Here is a 26,014-nt window from a genome sequence, read left to right as displayed (position 1 = left end):
CCCTTACCCTTGTGAGACACCACTATCTTCATGTGAGAACATAACATAACATTATAGTCAGCTCAGAATTACTGGCACCCTTGGTAAAGATGTATATATATAAAAAAAGGTTATTAAAAGAAAACCCACCTTTTTTTTTTAGTTCAGTAGCTTGGTTCCATCCAGGGTGTATTTCCGTCTTGCACCCAGTGTTCCCAGGATAGGCTCCAGGTCCACCCTGACCAAGATAAAGTGTTTACTGAAGGTCAATGAATGAATTAACTTCCAGGAGCATCTATCAAAACATTGGAGATTAATTGTTCCCATATGGAAACACCACACAGTACAGGGTTAAAAAAAACAAAAACAAAACCCAGTCAGGCACACATCTCTAATTGAGACCAATTATTGTAACGTGCATTTAGAAGTGCACTGTGAAAAATTGGCTGGAATTTGTACAGTAATTTACTAGCAACATAAACAACTGTAAACTGCAAGAGTTTTAAGCAAATGACTCGTTCTATTAAAACGATGCAGTAACAAGTTAACAAGTTCTGGTGGCTCCATGGTTAAGGCTTTGAGTTACAGTTGAGGTGGTCGTGTATTCAAATCCCAGCTCTGCCAAACTACTATGGTTGGGTCCTTCAGCTCAATCATATACTGCATTAACTGGAAGTTGCTTTGTTTAAAAAGCATCGGAGATATTACAGTACTTTATCTGTAAATACAGTTACACAAGTTTATTGATCATTTTTACAGTACTCTATTGGAAACCCTGTTGGCATAAATGAATGCTAAATTTATTCATTTTTTTATTACAGTGTGGCAGGATGCAAGTAAAATCAATATGTTTATTACAGGCAAGGCAGAAATCATCACCATCATAGTCCACAGCAGAGGTTGAAACACAGGGAGATAGTATTAAAAACCTAACATCCATATACATAAATAATAAACAGACACAAGGTCAAAACTGTGAAAACAAGCAAGTGCTATGGAGCATGAAAACAAGAAAAAAAAAACAGGAAACAAGGAAATGCATAAAGAAGGCTCAGAAAAGCTCATGCATGCAAGGAAACTTCGCAGCAACAGTGAAACTAATTAGGAACCTAAGCAGAAACAGGTGGAGACAGTTGGGATTAGTGGACATGACAACACAATGGGGCAAAGACAGGACCAGGAAGTGAAAATAAATGTCACAGTAAGAGCAGGGGCTGTGCTGCTGGTGGAAACAAAAGCACCATGCTCTAAGGTTACTTACTTACTCAAGCTTTCTTTTATGCAAAGCACAGTCTTACCTAACAATCTCTCCCTCTATTTACCTCCCTAACCCTCTCTCTTTCTGTCAAGCCACACGTGATTTTATGGAGATGCCAGTGATCCTGATCCTTTCTGCTCTCTGGACCGGCCTGATCCGTTCGGATGCCCTACCTCTGGATGGAGCGCTCATCAACTCCAATTCCACATGGACATTCTCAATGTGGTTGCTGGGACTAAGATTGCTACTATGGCCCTGGGACTGCAATTACCACATGTAGTTTTGCACTCAGGTCGCCTTTGAACAGTGGACTCGTTCAAAACATATTCTTCATATAAAAACCATAATGAACTTTCCTTTGCTTTTACACTATCCGTTGTTACTCAGGTGAGGATGGGCCTTCTGAGTCTGGTTCCTCTCAAGGTTTCTTCCTCATATCATCTTAGGGAGTTTTTACTTGCTACCGTCACTAACAGCTTGCTCATTAGGGATAAATTCACACACTTAAAATCTGAATCCTGTGTTGATATGTTTCTGTAAAGATGCTTTGAGACAATGTCCATTGTTAAAAGCACTATACAAATAAAACTGAATTGAATTGAATTGAATTGAATTGAATTAAGGTTGAGGGACTGTAAGAGCCAGAATTCACACACCATACTAACAGGGCTGATATTTCTACATTTGGGGGTTTTTTTTCCCCTGAGTGTTTTGGGAGCCTAGCGTTAGGGTTTATTAAAAAACAACCCCAGTCAGACCCCATGTCCACAGATAGAGGTCAGGATACAGATAGTGGTATTGAGTTACACCCCTAATAATCTCTCACACAAGAGAAGCACTATTTATTTTATGTTGCAGTGTGTTTATGGTGCAAAAGGAAATATGACCGGACCATTACTCACCATGTGTTCATAATATCTTAAAGAAAATGATACAGATATTTGCATCATGCTGCAAAACCAGCATTGATATTCGACCCACAAATTGCACAGCTTCATCACAATCCTTCTGTCTTTGCAGTGACAGCTCTAATGCCACATGCTCTTAATAATAACATCAACTTAAAACAAGATAAGAGATGGACATTAAGTGCCCTGAGTCCCCGTCTTTCTCTTCCCCTTTCTCTCATCTCACTCTTTCTCCATCTGAGACTAAATGCCTGGATGGGGGGCTTTTGTAAAGAGCATTTGCAGGCAATAAAAGATTTGACAAGTCACCATAGACCATGCAAAGGTCATGCCTTTGATAGTAACATCGTGTAGAGAAACACTTTGCAAGCATGATCTAAATATATTCCGTGACGTTGTACTCCCTGATATTATCAGAGATACATATGTTTATAATCTTTGTAGAGTAACGTTGCATGTTTTCATTGCTCAACACTGAACAGTACAACTTGAAAGATTTAAGTGAAATCTTTCCCTTAATCGTTCACGAGGTAAGATTCCTAAGCTGTCTGACACAGCAAGAAAAAAGAGAGAGAGGAGTTTGGGTTGTGCCATGGTCAGCCAGATTAATTATTAACAATGCAGAGCAAGATAAAATTCTATTAAGTATAATAATTAAAAATTCAAAGATATTGGATGAATATTAGCTGCTGAACCTGACAGCTTTCAGGATTCCACCATGTCTGATTGCTGTTACGGGATTTTCTGAACTGGGCAACTGAAAGAAAAGAGCATGCGTTAAAAATCCACCAATGTCACTATAAAAATAAGAGCTTCTATTCGGAATAAAGGACACCAATGTTATACAATCCAATTTCCACTTATTCAATTTGCAAAGGCAGGCGCAGATTTTTATAGGATCACGTCTCAGTGGGTGTGCATGTGTTTAACTGGAGATTAGACTTATTAAAATAATGCAGGCAAACTTAGATGTTCATATTAAATAAGGCTTTGCTAATCAATTAAAACAGACATCACACCAATGCCACTTTGCTTAAGTGGTCAATTCGGTGGATTGGGAACAGCAAGACAAGGCAATCCGATAAGCTGGGAGATTTGTTCGCATAAATGAGATAAACTCATTGAATTGCATCTGCTCACAAGTGAGCTAGGGAATCTATGAGAGTTTGCAATATACTGTATAGAGTTGAGGCAAAGGTTTGCATACCCTTAAGACAAGACAAAACTGAATTTGCATATACCAGGAAGACATTTAGACAGAGGTTCCTTAGACGGTCCTTGGAAGAGTGATTAGACCATTTAATAAGAAGGAATTTTACTTCTTACACCACAGGAATTTGCCAACGATTATGATTTTTATTAATTGAAGAACAGCTTGTGGTACTTTTTACAGTCTATACAGAATTTCGCAGAGCTTCTTGTGATTGTTGCAGCCAAAAATGCTTGCTTTTGCTGTGGCTTTTTTCAAAACGTGCGATGTTATTTGCAGAGTTTTTTGTTTTTTTTGTGGGGGGGGGGGGGGGGGGTGAAATTTCAATTGCGCGAAATTATTTTGCACGTTCTTTTGCAGTAGATTTTGTTGGTAAATGAGACCTTTTAACTGTACTCGTGCTCGATGCACGTGAATCGAAGTGGCTGAATGCATACTGTGACGACGTCACATGACGCGTCTTGGCCCAAATCTGTGGAAAACCTGCTGTAATTTTGAAAAATTGCAAGCTCCTCCGAATATTGTGGAGTTTGCTTGAGTTTGCATTCATTTCTGTGATTGTAAAAACCTGGAGGGACTGTTTTTTTTATCTATTAATAATGGTTTAATTTTGTTGACCAAAAACTTTCTAGACCCTGTCATGTCAACCCACTTCAATGGGTCATCTGGAGATGCTTGTGCATTCTGTTCATAGAGAGAGAGAGAGAGAGAGAGAGATGAGATTGAGTGTTAGACTTCTGCAACTTTTAAATTAGATTTACTGGCTTCATTTCGAGAAAATGAGAAACTACAAACCTTTTATGAGCGTGTAAGAATAATGATGCTCAGCTCTTGGGTGGCTCCTTCTATTTTTAAAAACACAGACATACGTGCTCAGCTCTGAACAGGCTCGATCCAAATGATTTGTTAGTAGAAAGTTTGACCCAGAGACACAGAATGGATCTTACAGAAAGCAAAATGTGATTTGGAGCTGTACAGGAAGAAAGGACGTTGTTCTAGCAGGGACAAACAGCTGACACTGTGCACGTGGATGCAGCATGGTGTCTGTAGGTGAAGCTCTTTTGCAACATGTGCTTTGGGTGATTCCATGATTGCAGTGCATTTGTAACTCTTAAAAATTAACTTTTTACATTTCAACATTAAATCTAAGTAAAGGTTTAACCAATCAACAAATGTATTAACCAAACTTGGGTAACATTCTCTCTCTCTCTCTCTCTCTCTCTCTTTTAATTAGATTTTTTTAACATGTTGTCTTTGATAAAAAACACTAAACATTTTAAAGCATAAAATTAACAAGTATATAAAAATGGGCTTAATGGTTTTGCCAGCTAATGATTTTTTTTTATTATTAAAAAATGAATAACTTACTTTCAGTCTATAATTTGAATCGAGTTATATTTTCAAAGTGACCTCATCAATCACAATAGCAGTACACATGAAGAAAAAAAAAGTACTTCTTTTTCTTCCCATGATGCAACTTCCTGTCGATCATGTGACTTGTGGAGTATTCCAAATATTTCTATAAGGGGTGAATGTGTTCATTTCTCAGAAACCTATAACGGATGACTCATGGAAGGATGTTTCAAGCACGAGATGTTAAATGGATTCACACATTAATACAAATATTTTGGATGGTTATATTTATATTATGATTTAAATAGATATTGTGGACTAGCACAGGCAAAACAAACAAACAAACAAACAAAAAACAGTGTTTAGTGCTTTAGATAGGGTTTTATTAATGGTTTAAATGACTTCTCTGAAATATGCATATCCAGTATGTTGTTATGAAGGATACTTTTCCTGTGTTTACAATATCTTTTACCTTTACATGCATATTTGTAAATGTAATATCCATGGGACACAAATGGTCTTCAATCATAAAATGACTCCTTTAAACGGAAAAGATGCCAGAGTATTATTTTTGCTTTTGCTTATTTGTGTCAATGTTGTGATGGAGAACTTCTGGTATTCATGATTTTCAAGAAAAACATAGACACAAAGAAGAGGAATAAATTAGCAACCTCCAGGGTTGGGGATTTTTAATCCCGCCTCCTCGAAATTTCCTCTGGGTCCTCTGGTTTCCTCCCACAGTGCAAAGACATGTGTTGTAGGCTGATTGGCATTTCCAAATTGTCTGTAGTGTATGAATGTGTGTGTGATTGTGCCCTGTGATGGGTTGGTCCAGGATATCCCCTGCCTCGTGCCCCGAGTTCGCTGGGACAGGCTCCAGGCTCCTCCGCGACCCCTTGTAAGATAAGCGGTATGGAAAATGGATGGATGGATGGACTCTCTGAGCAACACACATTTGTAAGGACCTCATATTAACATTTCCTAACATACATGTTGATTAAATGTTAGGAGAATATTACAACAGGTAGAATATTGCATTTCTTGAACAATGAGGGTTTTTTATTCTCTGTAATGGAAAGCTTGGAGCAGAATCAAATCAAATCTAGCGAGCTAGAACACTGCAGCTCCTGCTTGTCATTCCCTGTAATGGTAAAATGAGAGCACTGTGATACAGAGTGCCACATTTTCTACCATAGTGTCCCTGAGGAGAGAGAATGGGCGTGTGTGTGGTTCGGTTAAATGCCTCGGACTCTTCACATCCTTCTATTATTCATTAGACTGTCAAGAAAAAAAAAGGACCACAGTATTAAAGCAATATCAAACTATTTACAATGTCTCATCACTGAGGGTGATCTGATTCCTTTCTTTTATTATTGAAGAAAAAGCATTGATTGATGAAGCACCCTTCAGAGGATGTGGCAATAAATCACTCCCTTGCTCCATGGCAATGTTTCAGTGTTCTTGGAGGACAAGAGAAGGTCATGGTTTAATTCACTTTACAAGACAAGCAGCAGACTGCTTACTATAAGCTTATTAACTCATAAGACCCCTTAACTCTGCTTTTGAATTAAGTGGTGATTTCATAGGGTGGTTCTGATAGGAGCTTGCTTTACCAGTGAAAGCAGGTACACAAGGACAAGCAGATGGGGGGGGAGATGGTGCAGAGGAGTACCAGTTTTCATGTTATTGATGAAGAGACAGCTGGTGAAGACTGCAACATCAGCAACACCTCCAAAGCAGCAGGCAACACACACACACACAGAGAGAGAGAGAGAGAGCTAGAGAGCTCTGTAACAGCACAGATACAGGGACACAGACACACTCCTAAAAGGTAAAAAGCAACTAACGGCTTTTTTAAAGTCATGATTGTTACAATATAGACATGGTCAAGAGAACACATGCAGCACAACAATGCTAATTACAAAGATCTCAGATCCCAAGCCTTCTGCCATGAAACACTCCCTGAAAATGTACACACACTCATAGTGCATAGATTAGATTGCAATAACCTGTAAATCAGTTATAGATAAGTCATATATAGAAAATAGAACAGAGGGATTTTGGGGATTTTGTCTCGCTCATGCATGAAATAGCATGAATAGAAAACCACACCCTATGAATTATAGAGATAAGATAAGATAAGATGTACCTTTATTGATCCCCCTGTAAGGGAAATTCAAAAAATAGTCTACAAACCTCATTTTGCAGTACATGTCTAAAACCATAGTGCAGTCATGAAACCCCACAATGCACTATCTGCAATAAAATTGTATCCAAACAATCACTGTATACTGTATGGTAAGGTATTGTATGCATAATACCAAATGCAGTATGTAAACAACATAAACATTTCCAGGAAGCTATAATTCCATCCATCTTCTGTACTGCTTATCCTACACAGGGTCACGGAGGAGCCTGGAGTCTCTCCCTGGGGACTCAGGGCACAAGGTAGGGGACACCCTGGACGTGGTTCCAACCCATCGCAGGGCACAATCACACACACAATCACATACTACGAGATGCCAATCAGCCTTCAGTGGATGTCTTTGACCTGGGGGAGGAAACTGGAATACCCAGAGGAAACCCCAGAAGCACAAGGAGAACATGCAAACTCTGCGCACGCAGGGTGGAGGCGGGAATCGAACCCCCAACCCTGGAGCCAACCCCAACCACTGTGCCCCCAAGGTGACACACTACTGAAGTGGAATTTCCTGTAATACACCCAAAGCAATCTACATATCACATCCCACAATGCAACACGTTTAATTCCTAATTAAATAAAAGCCAGAAAAATGTGGTGACTAAGAGCAACAGAACCTATGTATATTTATATAACGATATGTATGTAGACTATGGTTATATCAAGGTAAGTTTTTATCTAAACGTTGTAGGTAGCTGAAAAATGTACCATAGTTAACGTATTGTCTGTGTAACACATGCAATGACTGCACACTACACTAGTTATATTCTTACATGCAGGTGAGTACTTATCAACTGCTAGTTAAATGCTTTCTTATTCACAGTCAGACATATTGATTGTAAATGACTGATTAATTGATGGGTCCCTGAACATGATCTAATCCTTCAGATCAGTGTCAGAATTCCAGCTAGTCCTCCATATAATCCCTTCCTTTTTCAATTTCAGTCTTTCAAATTCTTTCTATTATCCACAAATGTAAATTTATGGAATCCATCTTTATATTCTGTTGAGCACTTCAACGCAGACTGAGAGTTTAATTGCTTTTCTGAACGACCCAAATTCTTATCAATTCAATTTTCCTTCCCAACCCACAGAGGCTCAAGGTAACATGGCCTAAAGCAACGCATTCCATTAGCAAAACACGGTGATAAAAAAAATCACGATACAAATCCCTCATAGCTCTCTATTCTCTCAAGTAGAGATCGACACACCGTAGTGATTAAAAAAAAAAAATACTTTTAGGAACTGGGGCTTTTTCTCTTAGGTCTGAATAATTCAACTGCCTTATTCCTCTCAGCAGAGAGTCAAAGCTGTCTTTTCTCATGAACATCTTTTGGTCATTACTTTGAGCACCACATTAATTATTTACCAGTTCTCCCCATCTCAGAGAAACATGTTCCCTTCACTCTGACTCATAGCTTCAGTTACAGACCCTGGACTTTACAGTTCTGGCACAATATCACGTTATCTGGCAGAAATGTGTTGCAAGGGGTTGAAATGAGGGCAGCCTCGAAGAATGACACTGTGATGAATTTATGCATTTGAACTCTGTATCAAAGTGAGTATAAAAGACAAAAACCCTCATCATAAAAGACATGTTTTTCTTCACAGATTTTTCTTTCTTCTTTCTACTGGTGTCACTTAATATCATTTAAATACAAATATATTATGCATGACTTGTTTAACATAGTGAATGTCGTAATTGTTGTAGCTTAAATCAAGCAGGGGAACAAAATTGCAGACTTATAGAGCACTTTCATATTTTGAATCCTAAATCGCAAAGAGCTTTAAGACATTAAAAAGCACATTAATGAAGGCATTACTGTCATGAAAAATGATAGACAGGCATGAGCGCAAGCAATAAATGATTGTATTTCAAAAACATCTGACTTGCTATGGGATTTACGTATGTGGCCGACTACTTCATTTACGCATTGCGGATTTTTCAACACTAACCTGATAACTATTTTACATCATCATGCACTGCAACTGCTTAAAATGTAACTGGGTGAAACAGTGCATACTAATTGAAAAATCAACTCCCTGCAGCCCTGCTCTTGTCCTGCAAGTGTCCAGTTGTGTACTGTAGGTTTTACACACACTTGAGTCATCAGGGTAAGTTGGGAAGATTATAAAGAAATTCATTTGAAATAAATTTAAAATCTATACTCTGAATTTATAGATTTCTGTAAAGCTGCTTTGGGACAATGTATATTGTTGAAAGCACTATACAACTAAAACTGAAGTATTGAAAATAGTATTGCAAAACAGTTACGGTGCAGTGGGATTAAGTTTTGGACCAAAATCACCCTAGATCCCTAACCCTAGATCTCCAGCAGGGTGTGTGAATGCTGCTTTAAAGGTGCAGTAGGTAGTGTTGAAAAGTGTCTCTACACCTGCAAATAATAATAATAATAATAATAATAATAATAATAATAATAATAATTATTATTATTATTATTATTATTATTATTTATATATATATATATATATATATATATATAAATAATAATAATAATAATTATTATTATTATTATTTATATATATATATATATATATATATATATATATATATATATATATATATATATATATATATATATATATATATATATATATAAACATTCAGAAATCTGACTTGCGATAATGTGATACAATGCATCTGTGAAGTTTCTTCATTTCAGATTTCTTGCCCTAATAATAGCTCTGGAAAGGCTGCTTAGCTTAGAAAAATCTCATTTTCTTAAAAGTTGGATATGTGTCCTTTATTGATCCATGAGTTAAAATACACACACACGCACACACGCACACACAGTGGGGGAAATAAGTATTGGACGAGTCAACATTTTTTTTTCAGTAAATATATTTCCAATGAGGCTACTCACATGAGATTTTCCCCAGACATCAGTATTAACTCAAGAAATCCGGAAATATAAAGAATTCAAAACATTAAAATCCATAAATAAAGTTATTTTTAATAAAGTGGAATGACACTGGAAAAAAGTATTGAACACACTAAGAAAAAGCAGTACTCCAAGGCAAGGAACCAGCTGAAATCCGTAAGTAATTATACCCCCTATCTGTGCAAATTAATATCAGCTGGGTTAGTAAATTGATAGTCTATAAAACGGCTTTTAGTTACCAAGGTGTCACACAAGAAACATCTCATGGTGGGTAAAAGCAAAGAGCTCTCCCAAGACCCAAAGCATACAGCAAAGGAAACTCAACTGGTTTCAGAGAAAAAAAATCTAGGTGTTAGAATGGCCCAGTCAATCACTGGATTTAAAGACAATATGTTTAGAAGAATGGGCCAAAATCACACCGAATACTGCGGCCGATTAATTTCTTCATACAGGAAGCTTCTTGAAGCGGTCATTACAAACAAAGTATTAAATAAATTTCAGTTAGCTTGTTCAATACTTTTTTCCTGTGTCATTCCACTTTATTATACATAACTTTATTTATGGATTTCAATGTTGTGAATTCTTTATATTTCCGGATTGCTTGAATTAATACTGATGTCTGGCGAAAATTTCATGCGAGTAGCCTCATTGGAAATACATTTACTAAAAAAAATGTTGACGCGTTCATTACTTATTTCCCCCACTGTATATAATTTTTCTGTTTGCTGATAGTTTTTTTTTTTACAGAAAAGAACAGTGTAACCAGTCAGGTAATTTCTGTAAATACACATTCATTTTTATTACCAATTAAACAGACTTTATATCATTAGACTTTAGACACTGACTTAATTTAAAACATTCATCATTTTTTTTTACAACCCCATTTTTATCCTTTAAATTAAAGAAAGAATTTAAATATAATAATAACAGCTATACAAAGACAGGCGAATAGGTACAATAAGCGACATAAAAAGTGGTCTAACTTGTGTAAACTTGATGGCAACAAAATTACAGACTATGGAAAGTGGTTTTTGTGTGTGTGTGTGTGTGTTTGTGTGTGTGTTTGTGTGTGTGTTTGTATATAGGGCTCTTATATTATAGTGAAATAGCACAAGGTACAACAGCATTTAATATCATGCACTAAAGTGCTAGGGTTTAAAACGGCATGCAGATCAAATTATGCAGGAAAATATGCATAAGGTTAATCAGTTGCCAGTTACCTTCCTGTTGTGGTGCATTAAACATTCAACTTTACATTTGGAGTAATAAATACGTCAGTGTTGTTGACATCATATTTCGTGTTTCCCTGACTCAGGTGTCTGTTCTTCGGTCGCATTTTCTTTTTTTTCGGTGTATAAAATAAATAAAATGTCTTTTCTTTGTACTCAAATACATTTAAGCCACAAGCAAAAAAAAAAAGAAAGAAAAAAAAAGAGAAAAAACCCAACCTATCACGCTAAAAATAAGAAAATAATTCTATCAAGTATGTACATAGGAGATAACATATATATCCTAAATGAATGAGCAAATAAATAAATAAATAAATCAACATGTAAACATTTAGACAAATCGATTTATCCATTTTTCCCCAGGATATAAGAAAAACAATCTTAATCTGACCAACACATGTAAATTCATACGTATTGCATATACACAGAGACACACATGTATATGGGACCATTGAGATATCAAGTGTGTTTAGGCACCTCTGATGGAGTAGGTTGTGTTTTGCTTCAGTACATTCGAGGTCCTTGAATTCTCACAGAAAGTACTAGAAGGTTGTTGCTTGTCGGCTGGTGCTCGAGGAACTGCGTCCTTCTCTCATCCCCTGTGTTGAGGATGTGAAGGGTGTGAGAAGTAATAGAATGTTCCAACACTCTGGTGGCGCTTGTGTGGTCAGGCTGGATTAAAGGAGAAGAGACGGAGGAGGAGAGGAGAAAGGAGGAGAGATGGAAGATGAGAAAGACTAAAGGAAAGGAACGTGCAAGAATGGAAAGAGGAAAGAGAAAGAGAAGGAGAAGGATTGAGAGTGAATGATGAGGGGGGTATAGGATGAAGATGAGGTAGAGGAGAAGAGGTAGAGTATGAGCGGAGATGATGACAAAGATGAGGAGAATACTCAGAGGATATGTATAAGAAAACACATTAAAGGATGGTGAGGAAGAAAGATGAAAGGATGAGAAGGAAAGACGCAAGAAAAGAAGGTGAGGAGAAAAGAACGAAGGTAGAAGGAAGGGAGGTAGAGGATAGGGGAAAAGGAACACTAGGAAATAAGAAGATGGGAGGATTATGAGTAGGAGAGAAGAGGCGAAAAGGAAGAAAGGAGAGGAGAAAAGTAGAAGGACATAAGAAAAAATGAATTAGGAGAGGAGAAAAACAAGGGAGGTGAGGAGAAAAATAGGAAGAGAGAAAGAAAAGATATTAGAGGGCATGGGAAGAAAAAGGAAGAGAATGTGACAGGGAAGGGGAGAGGTGAAGGAGAAAGGATAACCGGACAGATGGAGAGAACAATCATGAAGGCTAGAGGTAATTGTAGGAGAGGTGAGGATGGAAAGAACAATAGAAGAAGGAGAAGAAGAAGAGAGGAGAGGACAGTGAGCAGGCTTGGCTGGTGCAGGATGTCCTCAGGCTGGGTGCTGAGGTAGTTCCTGACTGGACTCCTCTGTCTCTGGGATGGTTTGAGCAGGTCTGATGGGTGAAGGGAAGCGGAACCCCTCTGTGTGGTCTTTGTAGTTGGGTGAAGAACAAGGAGAGCGCGCAGCCCAGCGAGAGGGAGGGCGGCGATTGGCAGGACGGGCCGGTCGCAGGAAACAGGAGTCCAGGGGCGGGGCTACAGGTGATCTTGGGAGGTCCTTCAGGAAGGAGACACATGAATATACAAACATTTAAAGGATTTCTATAAGAAAAATAGCTCAAGAGTAGGGCTGCTTTTGGCTTTTCTAATATCACCAGCAATATGCCAACGAGATTCCAGATACTGTGAGTCTTCTGTGGGTGTTTTGTGTGATAAATTGTGGTTTCTTGTAATCAAAGACCAATTAAATTGTGGTAAAAGTCATGCAGGCTGGTCTTTAAATTGAAATGATACATCACAGGTTCACCAGACTATTTTAAATGAAACATTAAACAATATGCAGCAATATAATTGCCATATGCCCCCCCCCCACCACAGTCCATTGTGCAGCCCTACTCAAGACTCTTCAATGTAATAATAGTATCTATGAAGATACCAGTATAACCAAAACCACACAAATAATATCATAATTCAAATTCTTTCTGAAGTTCCACATTAGAAAATCCCATTCCAGCTGAAGAAAGACACTCCGTTTTGTCATCATTCTCTTACTCTAACGTCTCTGTCTCTCTCTGATGTTATTATTGCATTTCTTCAGGGCCCTTGTTTCACATGAAAGATGGAGATATCTAAGACACAATACAAACTACTCCTGCTAAAAATAAACAGCGGAAATAGAGAGACACTTCATCTGGCCTGATAAAGCATGTCAAAGCACATCGCCTTCATTACACAAGACGAGACTGACACTGTAGCGGCTGACGCTGTATTAATAACTCCTGTACACTTGGGAGACTGATGACAACTTATTCTATTTATTATTTTTGTTATTATTATTATTATTATTATTATTATTATTTCAATTCAAATCTAAAGTGAATGCTGCATCTGTTATAAACCATGCATCAGTGCATGGTAGTTGATGTTTAAACCTATGACGTGATTTTTAAATAGTTCACCTCTTGGATGGCTGATTCAGATTATACACCGTGCCCTCCAGAACTATTGGCACAGAAATAATTGTATATAATAACTGTACAAAACATACAGTACTTAGCATTACGCACACAAATAGTAGAAACTGTTGTTCGTTCAGCTGCTCCCTGTTAGAGGGTCGCTACAGTGGATCGACCATCCGCATGTTTGATTTGGCACAGGTTTTTTTTACGCCGGATGCCCTTCCTGATGCAACGCTTCCATTTTATTCGGGCTTGGGACCTTCAAAGACAGTGCACTGGCTTGTGCAGCCCCCAGTGGCTAGGTTGGTTCCCTGCCCGAGAATCGAACCAGAATTCTCAGTAGATACACAGTCCTCTCTGAAGGTATTGAAACAGCAAGGCCAGTTCTATTGTTTTCATTATACATTGAAGACATTTGGGATTGAGATCAAAAGATGATTAGGGATCACTTTAATTGCTTTGTCCAGATCAACAACCATCTCTTACTGAAAGTGTTTTTTTTTCCTCATGGGAATCCATGACAAATGGATGCTGCATGTGTGCAAAGTTGTTCAAGATTGACAGTTTGTTTTCATTTTTTATAGTGCTGTCAATCATCACAGTTTGTTGATGTCAATGGGTCACCAGCTTGATGCTGTTATTGTGAGCAAGGGATATGCAACCAACTATTAAGGGGTTATTTACTTTAAGACTATCTTTTCCTATACTTTTGCTCACCTAAAAATTGGGTGCTAGGACACCAAAAGGTGCCATGTTCTAAGCTATTTAACACATCTGGATGTAAATATTCAGAAATGAAATCTGAAATTCTGATCTGTCCTCTCATATACACAATTAGGGCCGTGAGAAAAAGTTTCACAAGACTGAAACAGTTGGAAATTTTTCAGGAATTGCACACATGAGCAAACTGTCTCCCTACACATTAAGGTGGATGGTGCAGGAGGGAAAAAAAAAGAATTGCACGATTTTCAAAATCAACATTTTATATACCATGTTCAGAACAAGCTGTTTGTAAGCATTGCAAGGAACATACTCCTTCCTGAGAGCATCTTGGAAAAAAACCTCACCAAGTGTCATTAGAAACGTAGTGTGATGTGGTCAGATCAGAAGAAGAGACCAGAATCTAACTTTGTGGTCATGCACACCATTAGCAGGCTTGGCAACAAAATTCTGCAAACAAGGAAAAGCATCTGATACCCCACTGTAAAAAATGGAATTCGAGCAGCGATGCTTTGATGCTGTTTTGCGGCTGGTGGTTCAGGAGCTTTTGTGAAGACTGATGGCATCATCTAACTACAAGGATATTTCAGATAAAAACCTGGTTGCCACTGCCTCTATCTTGGCCATAGATAAAGCATTCAACAAGATAAAAATGCTTCCAAATAAACAAAGAAATGGTTAAATAACACAAAATCAGCACTTAACAATGCCTATCTCGCTCTCCAGATTTGAACCTTACAGAAAACCTGTGGTCTGAAGTGAAGAGAGAAGTCCACGTGCACAAACCTAAGAATATAAAGGAGTTTAAAAGGTTCTGCGTGGATGAGTGGACCAAGACCCCTCTATAAGTGTCTCCAACCTTGTTTGACAAGGGCAGTGTTGTTATTCTCTCCAGGGCAGGCGTCAAGTGTTAGGGGTGCTGATATAATATTACTTACTGGGTTTGAGATCCTGGGTTTTATATCATTTTAACTCATTTTCATGAAGGGTGCCAATAATTCTGGAGGGCACTGTAGATGTAGCAAATTTACACTTAGAAGAGCATCTTAACAGCTAAGTAACACTTTTATGGCAAATTTGACATCAGATACTAAAAATCCTTGTGTTTACCTCTGAGAAATACATGCTAGCAGTTAGCAAGCAGAGACTAACTGAGCTAATGTTAGTGATGAACAAAATAGTGGTTGTTTAAATAAATTACTATGACTATCACACTGTAAATTGAGACACAGATGCTGGAATCTACCTCATATTCTCCTCTGACAAATGCGAGTGAATTTACTAGCAACTAACTATCCAGCTAGGATGTTAAGGACGAGGGTATTTTCAAATTCTGCCTTCACAGATCCTAGCATTTGTAAAGAGAGTATTTTGAGTAGTGTCTTGGGCATTTAAGCATTTATTTATTTTAGAATAATTAAACTAATGATTTCATGTCTCCTTGAAACACACAAATGACACTTAATACCTGAATATTACTTCAGTAATAAAACATTACAGTCTCCCAAGATTGGCTCTCTTATGCTAAAAATGCGAGTTAGGCGTTAAATCGTGAGGCGCAGAGCAAGCCGTCAGTGTTAGAAGTGTGCTTGGTCCACTCCTTACAATAAATGCACTATGTATGGTGTATATATGGCCCTCCTGAAAATATCCAGCATGACAATGCTAGTTGCATCAGCAAAACTAGGAAGATTTTACTAGTCAGCTAGCATAAAGTAGCTTGGAGCAGTATGGAATTCATGCTAGTCTAAGCTGGGGGTTTTTTCAGCAGCTTTCAGCACAGAATCTGCCATTAGCATGCAACAATGATACACACAATTGAATTGTCTGTTAACACTGCATGGAGAGCAGGAAAAGGATAGAAAGAGCAGAATTTGTTAGTGTGTAGTCTTCGAGGAGGTCATTTATGTAGGCATGAAAATTGTTCGCCTCTTAATATGGCCTCCACTGAAAGAACTGTAAAAGAGGTAAGGAAAGGATAGAATGGAGGAGGACAACATCATACACACAAGAAGCATAGCAGAACCTACTGGAAACACAATGGGGTCATTTTAATTGCCTATGAAAATATCCACAACATCCAAAAAGCTAGCAGTATGTCCTGATATATGTACAGTGCCAGTGCGAGTGGCATTCATGTTGTGTTAAATGGTGTATCCTAATGCATTCGATTATTCTAGAGATATAAAAAGCCATATGCTGCTAGCTTTTTAGATGAACCTTTTTAGTTATCGATGGATTCCATTAATCAGACAATGATGTGCATGCTCACACCTACACCACAATGTTTAAAAGTGAGTCAAAAATAACACGCACCATATAACCCACAACACCTGATGGCCGAAACCTTGTCTTTGTGAGAATAATGTGGCATGCAGTGCTATAGAGATCCATAAAAAATAAAACACAGTTGGACACGACACGGTGAGGTCGCTCTGAGGGTAAACGTCATAGAAGAGGAACTTACGGGACAGCTCGTGCGTGCGAGCAGCATTACAGACCCCAGGGAGCAGAGAGTAAGACAGTGTGGTTCTGGAGACAGTCCGGAGAGGGAGACAGGGCAAAACACTAATCAGCACAAAAATACAATCTCACAAGACATAGGAGATGTTGGCAAAAAAACAGCCTGTGTGATCAGGCTCCATGAGAAACATCACTGCAGGCTACAGGAAGTCCACTCCTCTTGCTGTGGGACCTGTAAAAGGGGTGAGTCGGGGTTTTGGCATGACCAAATTCACTGTCCATTCAGAGAAGAAACATACCGAGTATACAGTACACCACAGTATTTATAAACTCTATACTGTATGTTTTCCTGTATCGATATCTTATAGTAGATGTACTGTATGTGCTACTTTCATAGCGGTAAGGTGGATGATATTATCAACTAGTGTAATCCAGGTGAAAATATGCTTTATTTTCTTGCTCTTCCAATCACTGATTAGCAACATATGCTTTCCTCCATTTCCTCAGTCAAGCTTTCAGCACTTTAGCATGTGTGACAGCATTTCCCTTCAGATATGGCCAAAACATATGCCTCTTGGGATTCATAAAAGTGACATGTAGCACCCTGGTAGAGTACAGGACAGCATTATATAGATATATCCATATATCCATCTAAAGCAAAAACCAGACTTTGTATTGATCTATGTGGTAACGGTTAGTCCTCGCCATTGGCTCAAAAAGTAACCAAAGCTACCTGGTTTACTAAATGTTAGCTAGCTAACCAACCAATATTTTAACTTAAAACAAGTTTTCAGGTTAAACTTGCTTTTTTGTCACTAAATATAACCACCTCACAGAAAGAGGCCATTTGACTGACATTGCATATGATCAAATTTGGACACTTTCCCATAACTCACTGGCAACCTGGTATGATTATCTTGTTTACCATTTGATTAAATCGATTAGACCAATAACACATTAAAACAAAGGCCATCTGTTTCCCTCCACTAGTTATCACATGCATTTTCCTATGCTTGCCTGTAATGTGCGATTTATAAACAGTCAGCCTTTTGCTACTTTATAATTTTTCATTAAAATTAAACAGTAAATTTGTGTGATCTCAGCAAAGGCTTGAGCTTCACAATTGCTGTTATCCTACAATACTGTTGACAGACATTTCTTATATTCACTCAGTGTGTTAGTCATCCAAATGGACAGTATTTTAACCATCTCTAGCAACAATAGCTACATAATTATTCATCAGAGCAACTGTGTGGAGCTGAGCATGAGTCCATAGCAAGAAAACAGTAAGCAGCAGATTTTGTTAATTAATAAGCTGCAGCATAGCATCTCTGTCCCATGCTTTCTAGCCAGAGGCACACAAAGGCATGCAGCTTTGATTAATTAAATATTCTCAGTCTGCACCATCTGCATGATGAGACCAAACCAGACACTAGCTTAGTCACTGGCATTCCTCTTACAGTGATGAAGAAACTCCTAACTTTTAATCAATTACAGTTGTCATACACTTTTATCAGTATGTATAGAACAAAGAACGTGAGAATGAGACAATTTGTATCTGTATGCTTAAGAATATTCCACTTGTACCTCAATACATCCAGGTTTGTCCACTTCCCCCGTTTTGCTCTGTGCTGCCGTGGCTGAACCTTGCTTCTTCTCCTCTCTGAAACCCTGCTCCAACAGTTTCTTATTCAATATCCGTGCAGCATTCTCTGCTATCGTGTAACCCGGTGGAGCTGACAAGTCCTGCCTGATGCTAATTGTTTCTGGGTTCTTCTCACCCTGCAATTCTACTATGAGCTGGATGGGGCTGGGCGAACGACCCCTGGATGGCCTTGCCAGGTCCTGTGGTGCTCCTCCATTGCCTGCTTTAGGGTCTGAAACACCTGCAGACCCACTTTCAGTGGGCCTGGAGCGGCTGGGTGACTTGTTGAACTTCTGCGCTGGGTCATAGGTCACTGGGGAATGGTCAATGATGTTGAAGAGGCTGGAGAGGCCATCATTGATGGTGGTGTGGACGGGGCTGTCTCGGGTGGTGGTGGAACGCGCCCATGCTGACTCACTGTTGCCCTTCAGACACTGCGAAGTGGGCGTTGGAGCTCTAGATGTGGTGGCAGGGGGTTCAGATTTGCCTTGTGCTGTATTGGTACACGAGGGCTTGCGCTGGAGCTTGGGTGATCCATATTTTGGTGAACAACATGACCGTTCAAACTTGGCCTGTGTGGCAGGTGAGTACTGTGCCTTCCTGAGGCTACGTGAGGGTGATGAAACAGGAGTGAGGCAGCGGCGAGGACTGCTGGTGAGTGTTTGCAGTGCCACATTCACACCCTGTGCGGTTTGCGTGCCACGTGTCATTGAGCCATTGGTCTGGCATGCTGCATCACGCATTTGACGGTCCACAGGACTGCTTCCGGTTGCTGTGCTGGAGCGGATTGCATTGCGGACAGAAAATGCCACTTCCTTCATGTCATCACTGAGATTCCGGGATAGTTCTAGCTCAAGCGAGGATGTGTAACCCATCGCTGTGCACAGAGTTGCATGCTCACCACCTTCCAAATGTCTCAGTTCACATGGCCACCTTCCTCCAAAAATGTCCTCCCCTTCATTTTCTTTGCTCACTCTGGATAATGCATACTCCTGATCTGACGGTCCTAGGTTCAACCTCTCTGCCCTAGTGGGGCTGTGGAGGACACGCACACCAAAGTGGTCAGGCACTGGGGAGCTTCTTGCAGCCAGATGCTGGCATTGCTCCAGGCTGCTTGTGGTATTCGTGGTTAGCGTGGCACTGGTGGTCAAGTACCATGCGGCTGGCTGAAATGTATCTGACGAAGAAGGGACAGGTCTGTGGGTATCTGCCCGCTCCACCCATGCCTCCACTACCTGTGGGGGCAGCACAGGGCCTGGGATTGGGCAGGAAGACAGTGGGGATTTGGAGAGATCCCAGCCCTTGCTATTAAACTCCTCAATATATTTGAGGTCATCAGGAGATAGGGGTGGAGTCACCTCATCGCGCCCACATTCACCTGACTTGCTCTTGTCTGGCAGGAAGGGGGAGCTGTCCATCAAACGCTGGAAGTCACTCATAGAGCAGACTGATTTTGCCCTGTGAAGATAGTTACAAGGTTAGATCAGCTACTCACAATTATAGTATATATCTTTAATGTAGACATAAAGTGTTCCCATTATGCTTTTTTTTGGATATTACCTTTCATGTAGGGTGTAATATAGCTGTTTGTGAATGTAAAAGGTCTGCAAAGTTTCAAAGATCAAAGTGCATGACAAAAAGAGTTATTGTCTCACAAAAGAAAGAACCGATTCTGAACTGACTAAAACGAGTCATCAGTAATACCAGCCTTACTTACTGAACAAACCTACATAGGTTTGTAACAAATTTACATAATGCCCACATATGGTCTTCATCGGCTGACCTCAAACAACGTCTACTTTGACTCGCCCTCAAACACTGTAGTTGTAGCTGAGGCCTGGAAGAGTTTGGTTCGTGTTGTTTCCATGTCGAGATGATGCTGTTTTCTGCACTGTGAAAGCAAATCCACTTTTCATGCACTTCCAAAGGATGAGTATGTGATGAGTCAGCGGTTTCATTATCGGACTCGAGCTCGAATTGATATGGTTTAATATCTGTATACCGTGTTGATATTTCTGTAAAGCTGCTTTGAGACAATGTCTATTGTAAACAGCACTATACAAAAAAAATTGAAATTGAAATATAACCAACGCCATTGTTACTGTTCATATCACTGTATATACAAGTGCTAAGGAAGCCTCCGGGGCTGAAATTCAGATATGGTAACGGGTGTTTCGGTTCCGACACGCACTGTAAGCAGTAGACCAATCACAACAGACTGGGCCACCTAACCAATCAGAGCAGAGTAGGCTCTCAGAAGGAAGGGGTTTAGAGAGACCGGATCCTTGATCGAACCGTTTCAGAGACTGTGAGAAAAGAAGTGTTTTTTGACCTTGAATGCATGTAAACCTATTGTAGAAGACCTACAAAACAAAATTAAGAACCTTTAATATAGGATAATTGAGGCACTTTAATATGTTGAAAAAGTCCAAATTTATTTGTGTAAAAGGGGGTTAGTTTAATAGATTCCGCGAGTATAAGATGTCAACACTTATTAAACACCAATTTAGAAGGTCTCTTCATTGCAGTATTGAAGTGCCAACCACACAGACACATGAAAGGAGTTTGCACATTTTAGAGCCCTCTGTTGTCTGGGAGGTGAATTACAACTACAATGGAAAAAAATAAATAAATCACAAGCCTCTCTCAACCTACACAATTGAAATTACATACACTTACTGACGACTTTATTAGGAACACCTATAGGTGCTCAGTCATGCATTTATCCAATCAGCCCATCATGTGGAAGCAACGCAATGCATAAAATTATGCAGATACAGATCAAAAGCCTCAGTTAATGATCATCAAACATGAGAATGGAGGAAAAATTTGATGCCAGTGACTTTGTCCTTGGCATGGTTGCTAGTGCAGATCGACTGGTTTAAGTATTTCAGAAAATGCTGATATGGGATTTTCATGTACAACAGTCTTACAGAATGGTGTGAAAAAAACATCCAGTGAGTGTCAGAACTGCCATGCTCATGAGAGAGGTCAGAGGAGAATGGCCAGACTGGTTTGAGCTGACAGAAAAGTACAGATAACTACTCTTTGCAACCATGGTGAGCAGAAAAACATCTCGGAATGCATAACAGGTTGAATCTTGAGGCGGATAGGCAACAACAGCAGAGGACTACATTGCGTTCCACACCTGTGAGCAAGGAATTTGAGGCTACAATGGGCACAAAGTTTGTATTATCATTCTTATAAGGACTTTCCATAGGCGTAATTATTTATGCAGATAATTAAAGCTATATCAATATCTAAAACTAACCCTAACCTCAGTAATCTAAATTAAATAGTTTCTTTTTTTGTACCTACTAGGTATCAATTTTTCTAGTTAGCAAGCTTTTAGTTAACTTGCAGCCAAATGTCATGTAAAACCATGCGCACACACACACACACACACAGACATATATACACAGATGCACTCATTCCCAATCTCTGGTACCTGAGCAGGCTGCCACTGGTCATCTCTTCCTCAGGATAGAGTACAGGATCCGCTCTCTGTGATATCTCATTTAGTGCCTGTAACACATACACACAAACATATGTGCACTCACATATACACACACACAAGCGTACTCATCACCGATCCACCCACCCAAGGTTCTATGGTCATGTCTTACTTCATTGAGACAGGGGAACCTCTTCTCACTTTCTAGCCTGGATGAAGGAGGAACCTCGGCCTCGTTTGGTGGATCCAGAGACAGAGCATCCAAGAAGAGGCTCTCACTGGGTCGTACTCTTCTCACGGAGTAAAACAAGAGTAGTCCATAGTTTTATTTCCAAATAACTAATAGGCTCTGGACATAAATACTACACCAACAAAACACATCGATGGCAGAATTTTGTTATATTCACTTATCATATTTAATAAAACGTCGTCCTCTGTACTCTTTTCTACAGTAGGTTTGTGATAAACGAAGACAGCACAAGGTACGATGTGCTACAGGTGCATCTCAAAAAATTTGAATATAGTGGAATAGTTCATTTTTTCCCCCAGTAATTTAATTCAAAAAGTGGAACTTTCATATATTCTAGATTCATTACACGAAGTGAAATATTTCAAGGCTTTTTTTTGTTTTAATCTCGATGATTACAGCTTACAGCTCATAGAAATAAAAAATCCAGCATCTCAAAATATTACAATAAAGAATTTATAATACAGAAATGTAGACCTGAAAACTATGTTCATTTATGCACTCAGTACTTGGATCGGGGCTTTAATCCTTTTGCAAAAATTAATGCATCAATGCGGCGTGGCATGGGGGCAATCAGCCTGTGGCACTGCTGAGGCGTTATGGATTGAGTATTGAGTGCATAAATTAACATACTGGATTTTTGATTTCCATGAGCTGTAAACCATGATCATCAAAATTTAAAACAAAAAAAAAGGCTTGAAAGATTTCACTTTATGTGTAATGAATCTAGAATATATGAACAGTTCCACTAAAGTACAGGCAGAAAAATGAACTTTTCCATGATATTAAAATTTTTTTGAGATGCAGCTGTACATCTAGGTCTGTATCAGGAAAATGTGATAATGTGTGCACCTCTCTTCCAGCGTGGCCTCCGAGTCGGAGTGGGAACGAGACACTGCACATGAAGCTCCACGAGGGGAGCGTGGAGATCTGGGGGCCTTACAGGGACTGTCCTGAGGGGAGAAGACACGCGGCGTCCCTCCTTCAGAGTGACGGAGAGGTATTTCCTGCTGCATCTACAGGTAAAAACATCAAATTTACTTGAACTCCTGTGGACAACTCAACAATAATACAACCTCTTCAATTTATTCTAAAGCAGTGATCTTATTAAAATCCAGGTTGTTGTTGTTTTTTTTTTAAAGATGCTGTTTTTAAGATGTATTTTAACACTTTTAGGACATCCTATGCATCCTCTTTGCATTAATGACAGTCCAATTTAATATTTCTATTTTAAAAAATTTATAACAGTGTTCAACAAAGGTACAGTCTCCTTTCTATACCCTGACGATGACACGGACATCCTTTTGGCAAAAATATTCACTGCTTATTGAATTTCAACAGCAGTAGGAACATTTCATTTTAATTTCCCTGCGAACAACAACAATAAAAGGTTCTGCTAATGCACCTAACTTAATAAAGACGGGCTTATTATTCTTCAATAAATGTTGTTCAATTTCCTCAATTGTGTGTCTTCATCTTGAATGTTACATGTTTGTGTTAATATTGCTGTTCATTTCAATTCGGCAGAAAGAAATAGTTTATGTATAGTTTATTTGTACAGAATTGACCACATCAACACTCATACAGTGGGGGCATGTTGAGGATGGAGACTAGAAAGTCGTAAAATAACTGAGTTACAGATCAATAATTTTTATATTATTTAGTTATGAGTACTAGCCATGGATCGAGCAAAGCAGCAAACACCAGAGTGTCCTAATATCTATTTAAAAAATGTTTATATAACAGGATAGTGTTTCAGGAAGCCCCATGACATGAAGCATTTCTGCCTTGTCCATCATTTACAGATAGGATGACACTTTGCTGGATGTTGTTTTAAATGATATGCTCCTTTTTATGTCTTCTTATTTCCTTTTAAGTTTTGTTTCTTCCTTAAAAAAAAAAAAAAAAGTCTTCAATCCTGCTCTCCTGTCTGCATTTCCATTGTTTCTCTTGTTTATGACCTTGTATGTCGCTACATAATGGATATGCCTGAGATGATTATATCTGCATATTATCTGACTCCTGTTATGGTTTGTCACAAAATACAAGCTTTTAGCTCACAAGTATTGAGTATCACAAGTGTGACCTCTGAGCACTGACCTTCTCCATCTTGTGGTGGAGGTCTTGTACGTTTCGGTCTCGCTCCTGTCGCTCCCTCTCAAAGCTCTCGAGGAGTTCGGTCCTCTCTCTGGTCCATCGCCGCTCACCGTGCCGCAGCTTCCAGCGCAACTCCAGAGCCACACTGTGACTATCGGCCAGAAGCCTCCTCTGCTCCTCACGCTCCTTCTCCTGCTTCTGTTCTCTCTCCTGCCACAAGGAGTCCGTTCCCCCTACTACTGACGCTGCTCCTCTCGACTCCTCCAGCTAAAGAGACGGGGTAGAGATGGAGGAACACGCACACAAAAACGACAGTTTTTAAAATCGCTTTTTACCTCCAGGTTTGTTAATACGCTGTAATTGTGAAACAGCAAGCTCTCCTATAACAGCAAATTAACAGACAGCTGTTGGGGTAAACTGAATATGTGACAAAACTCTGATTATTTAACTTTCACAAAAAGATTAGGCCTGATTTTTAGATTTTTTTTGCTGTGACTTGACCTTGAAGTTATTTGGTCCTATGCCCATTAACTCAGTTAGAGACCTCTAGCCAAGAGCTTTCCTAGCAAGAAAATGGACACATGTTTAACAGTGAGTACTGTAATTAATGACAACCTTACATCAGTAAAGAAGTTCAGTGTTTTATTCTAAACATGTTGCCTGTTTAAATATGCTTGTGCTTTCAGATAAACAACTGAAATCAACTATTAAACTGTTATTCAAATTCAATGAATTGATATCATTTTGTAAAAGCACTCGATTCTTACGACCTTTGTGGAAAACATGAGCTCTGCATGATTTCTTGAGTTCTCATTGTGCCCTGATAGAAGCTTCAATACAAATCCAAGCATGTTATTAACTGAGTCCCTATTTCTGCTAATCTGTGCAAAGCTAATCAGCTTTTGCATGTCATTTTATGATGTCACTAGCCAGTGGAAAGGACATGCATGGCTGAATCTGGCGTCCTCTATAAATAAGAGGAAATCACATATGTTTGACAAAAAGTCAGCAGATTATGTATAAATTAATAAATGGTAATGAATATGAAGGCAGTTTAAAAAAACAAAACAAAACAAAAAACCACACACAAAAAGCAGAAAAACTAAATGGCCAGAGGCTCAGAGGGTGTTAAAAGGCTTTGACTCGGATTGTGAGCCAAACCTTTTAAATAAAGCCAGTTATTCAGCTATTCACAAATGTTCTGTTAATGACCAAAAAAAAACTTTACATGTACTTTACATGCACACAATTATTATCTCTTGGCTTATGTTAAGCTCTACATGATTTACATAAGAGAATCATTATTCATTTTTGATAAACTAACCCAGCAATGTGAAAAACGTAGGTGTGTGTGTCGTACCTTTGTTCAGTTCAAATATGTGTCTGTGTGTGTGTGTGTGTGTGTGTGTGTGATACTAAGTGTATGTTGTACTTTTAGTTTATATCCGCGTGCGTGATAATGCTGGTCTGAATCCTGATGTACAGTATGTCATTCTTTTTGGGCCGTGTCAGTACCTGTGCTATGTGGCTCCTCATCTCAGCACGCTGTATCTCCCATGCTGCTTTCTCATTGGCCAGCGTCTGCTGCAACTGACAACATCTCTGAGCCTCATCCCGTAGCTCTGCCCTCAACTCCTCCAGCAGAGAACGCAGGGCACGGAGAACCCGTCTACTGTCACCTGCCTGAGAAAGAGAGAGAGAGAGAGAGAGGAGATGAAGAAGGGAAAGAGAACACCAATATAACTAACATTAGGTACTAGAATTAGGTTCTAATAAGTCATTTACAGTAGCCAGTCACCTGTGATTTTGGGAGGTATTAAGAAA

General features: G+C 39.1%; 1 protein-coding gene across 1 annotated transcript in view; it reads right to left on the bottom strand.

Annotated features, from left to right (window-relative positions):
• Positions 1–12,383: 12,383 nt before the first annotated feature.
• The window catches only part of LOC128623870 (microtubule cross-linking factor 1), a 66,057-nt gene continuing 52,426 nt past the window's right edge, over positions 12,384–26,014 (bottom strand). Inside the window, exons 10-16 of the mRNA XM_053651009.1 lie at positions 25,706–25,873; positions 24,194–24,457; positions 22,946–23,109; positions 22,019–22,136; positions 21,841–21,917; positions 18,335–19,850; positions 12,384–12,663 (exon numbers count right to left, since the gene is read on the bottom strand). Coding sequence (XP_053506984.1) covers positions 12,436–12,663; positions 18,335–19,850; positions 21,841–21,917; positions 22,019–22,136; positions 22,946–23,109; positions 24,194–24,457; positions 25,706–25,873 — 2,535 coding nt within the window. The 3' untranslated portion in view covers positions 12,384–12,435. The remainder of the gene's footprint in view (positions 12,664–18,334; positions 19,851–21,840; positions 21,918–22,018; positions 22,137–22,945; positions 23,110–24,193; positions 24,458–25,705; positions 25,874–26,014) is intronic.

The sequence above is a fragment of the Ictalurus furcatus genome, chromosome 20, assembly GCF_023375685.1.
Source record: "Ictalurus furcatus strain D&B chromosome 20, Billie_1.0, whole genome shotgun sequence".
In the NCBI taxonomy this organism is placed as follows: domain Eukaryota; kingdom Metazoa; phylum Chordata; class Actinopteri; order Siluriformes; family Ictaluridae; genus Ictalurus; species Ictalurus furcatus.
The sequence above is the reverse complement of the archived record's forward strand: the minus strand, read 5'-3'. Positions and strand labels throughout refer to the sequence as shown.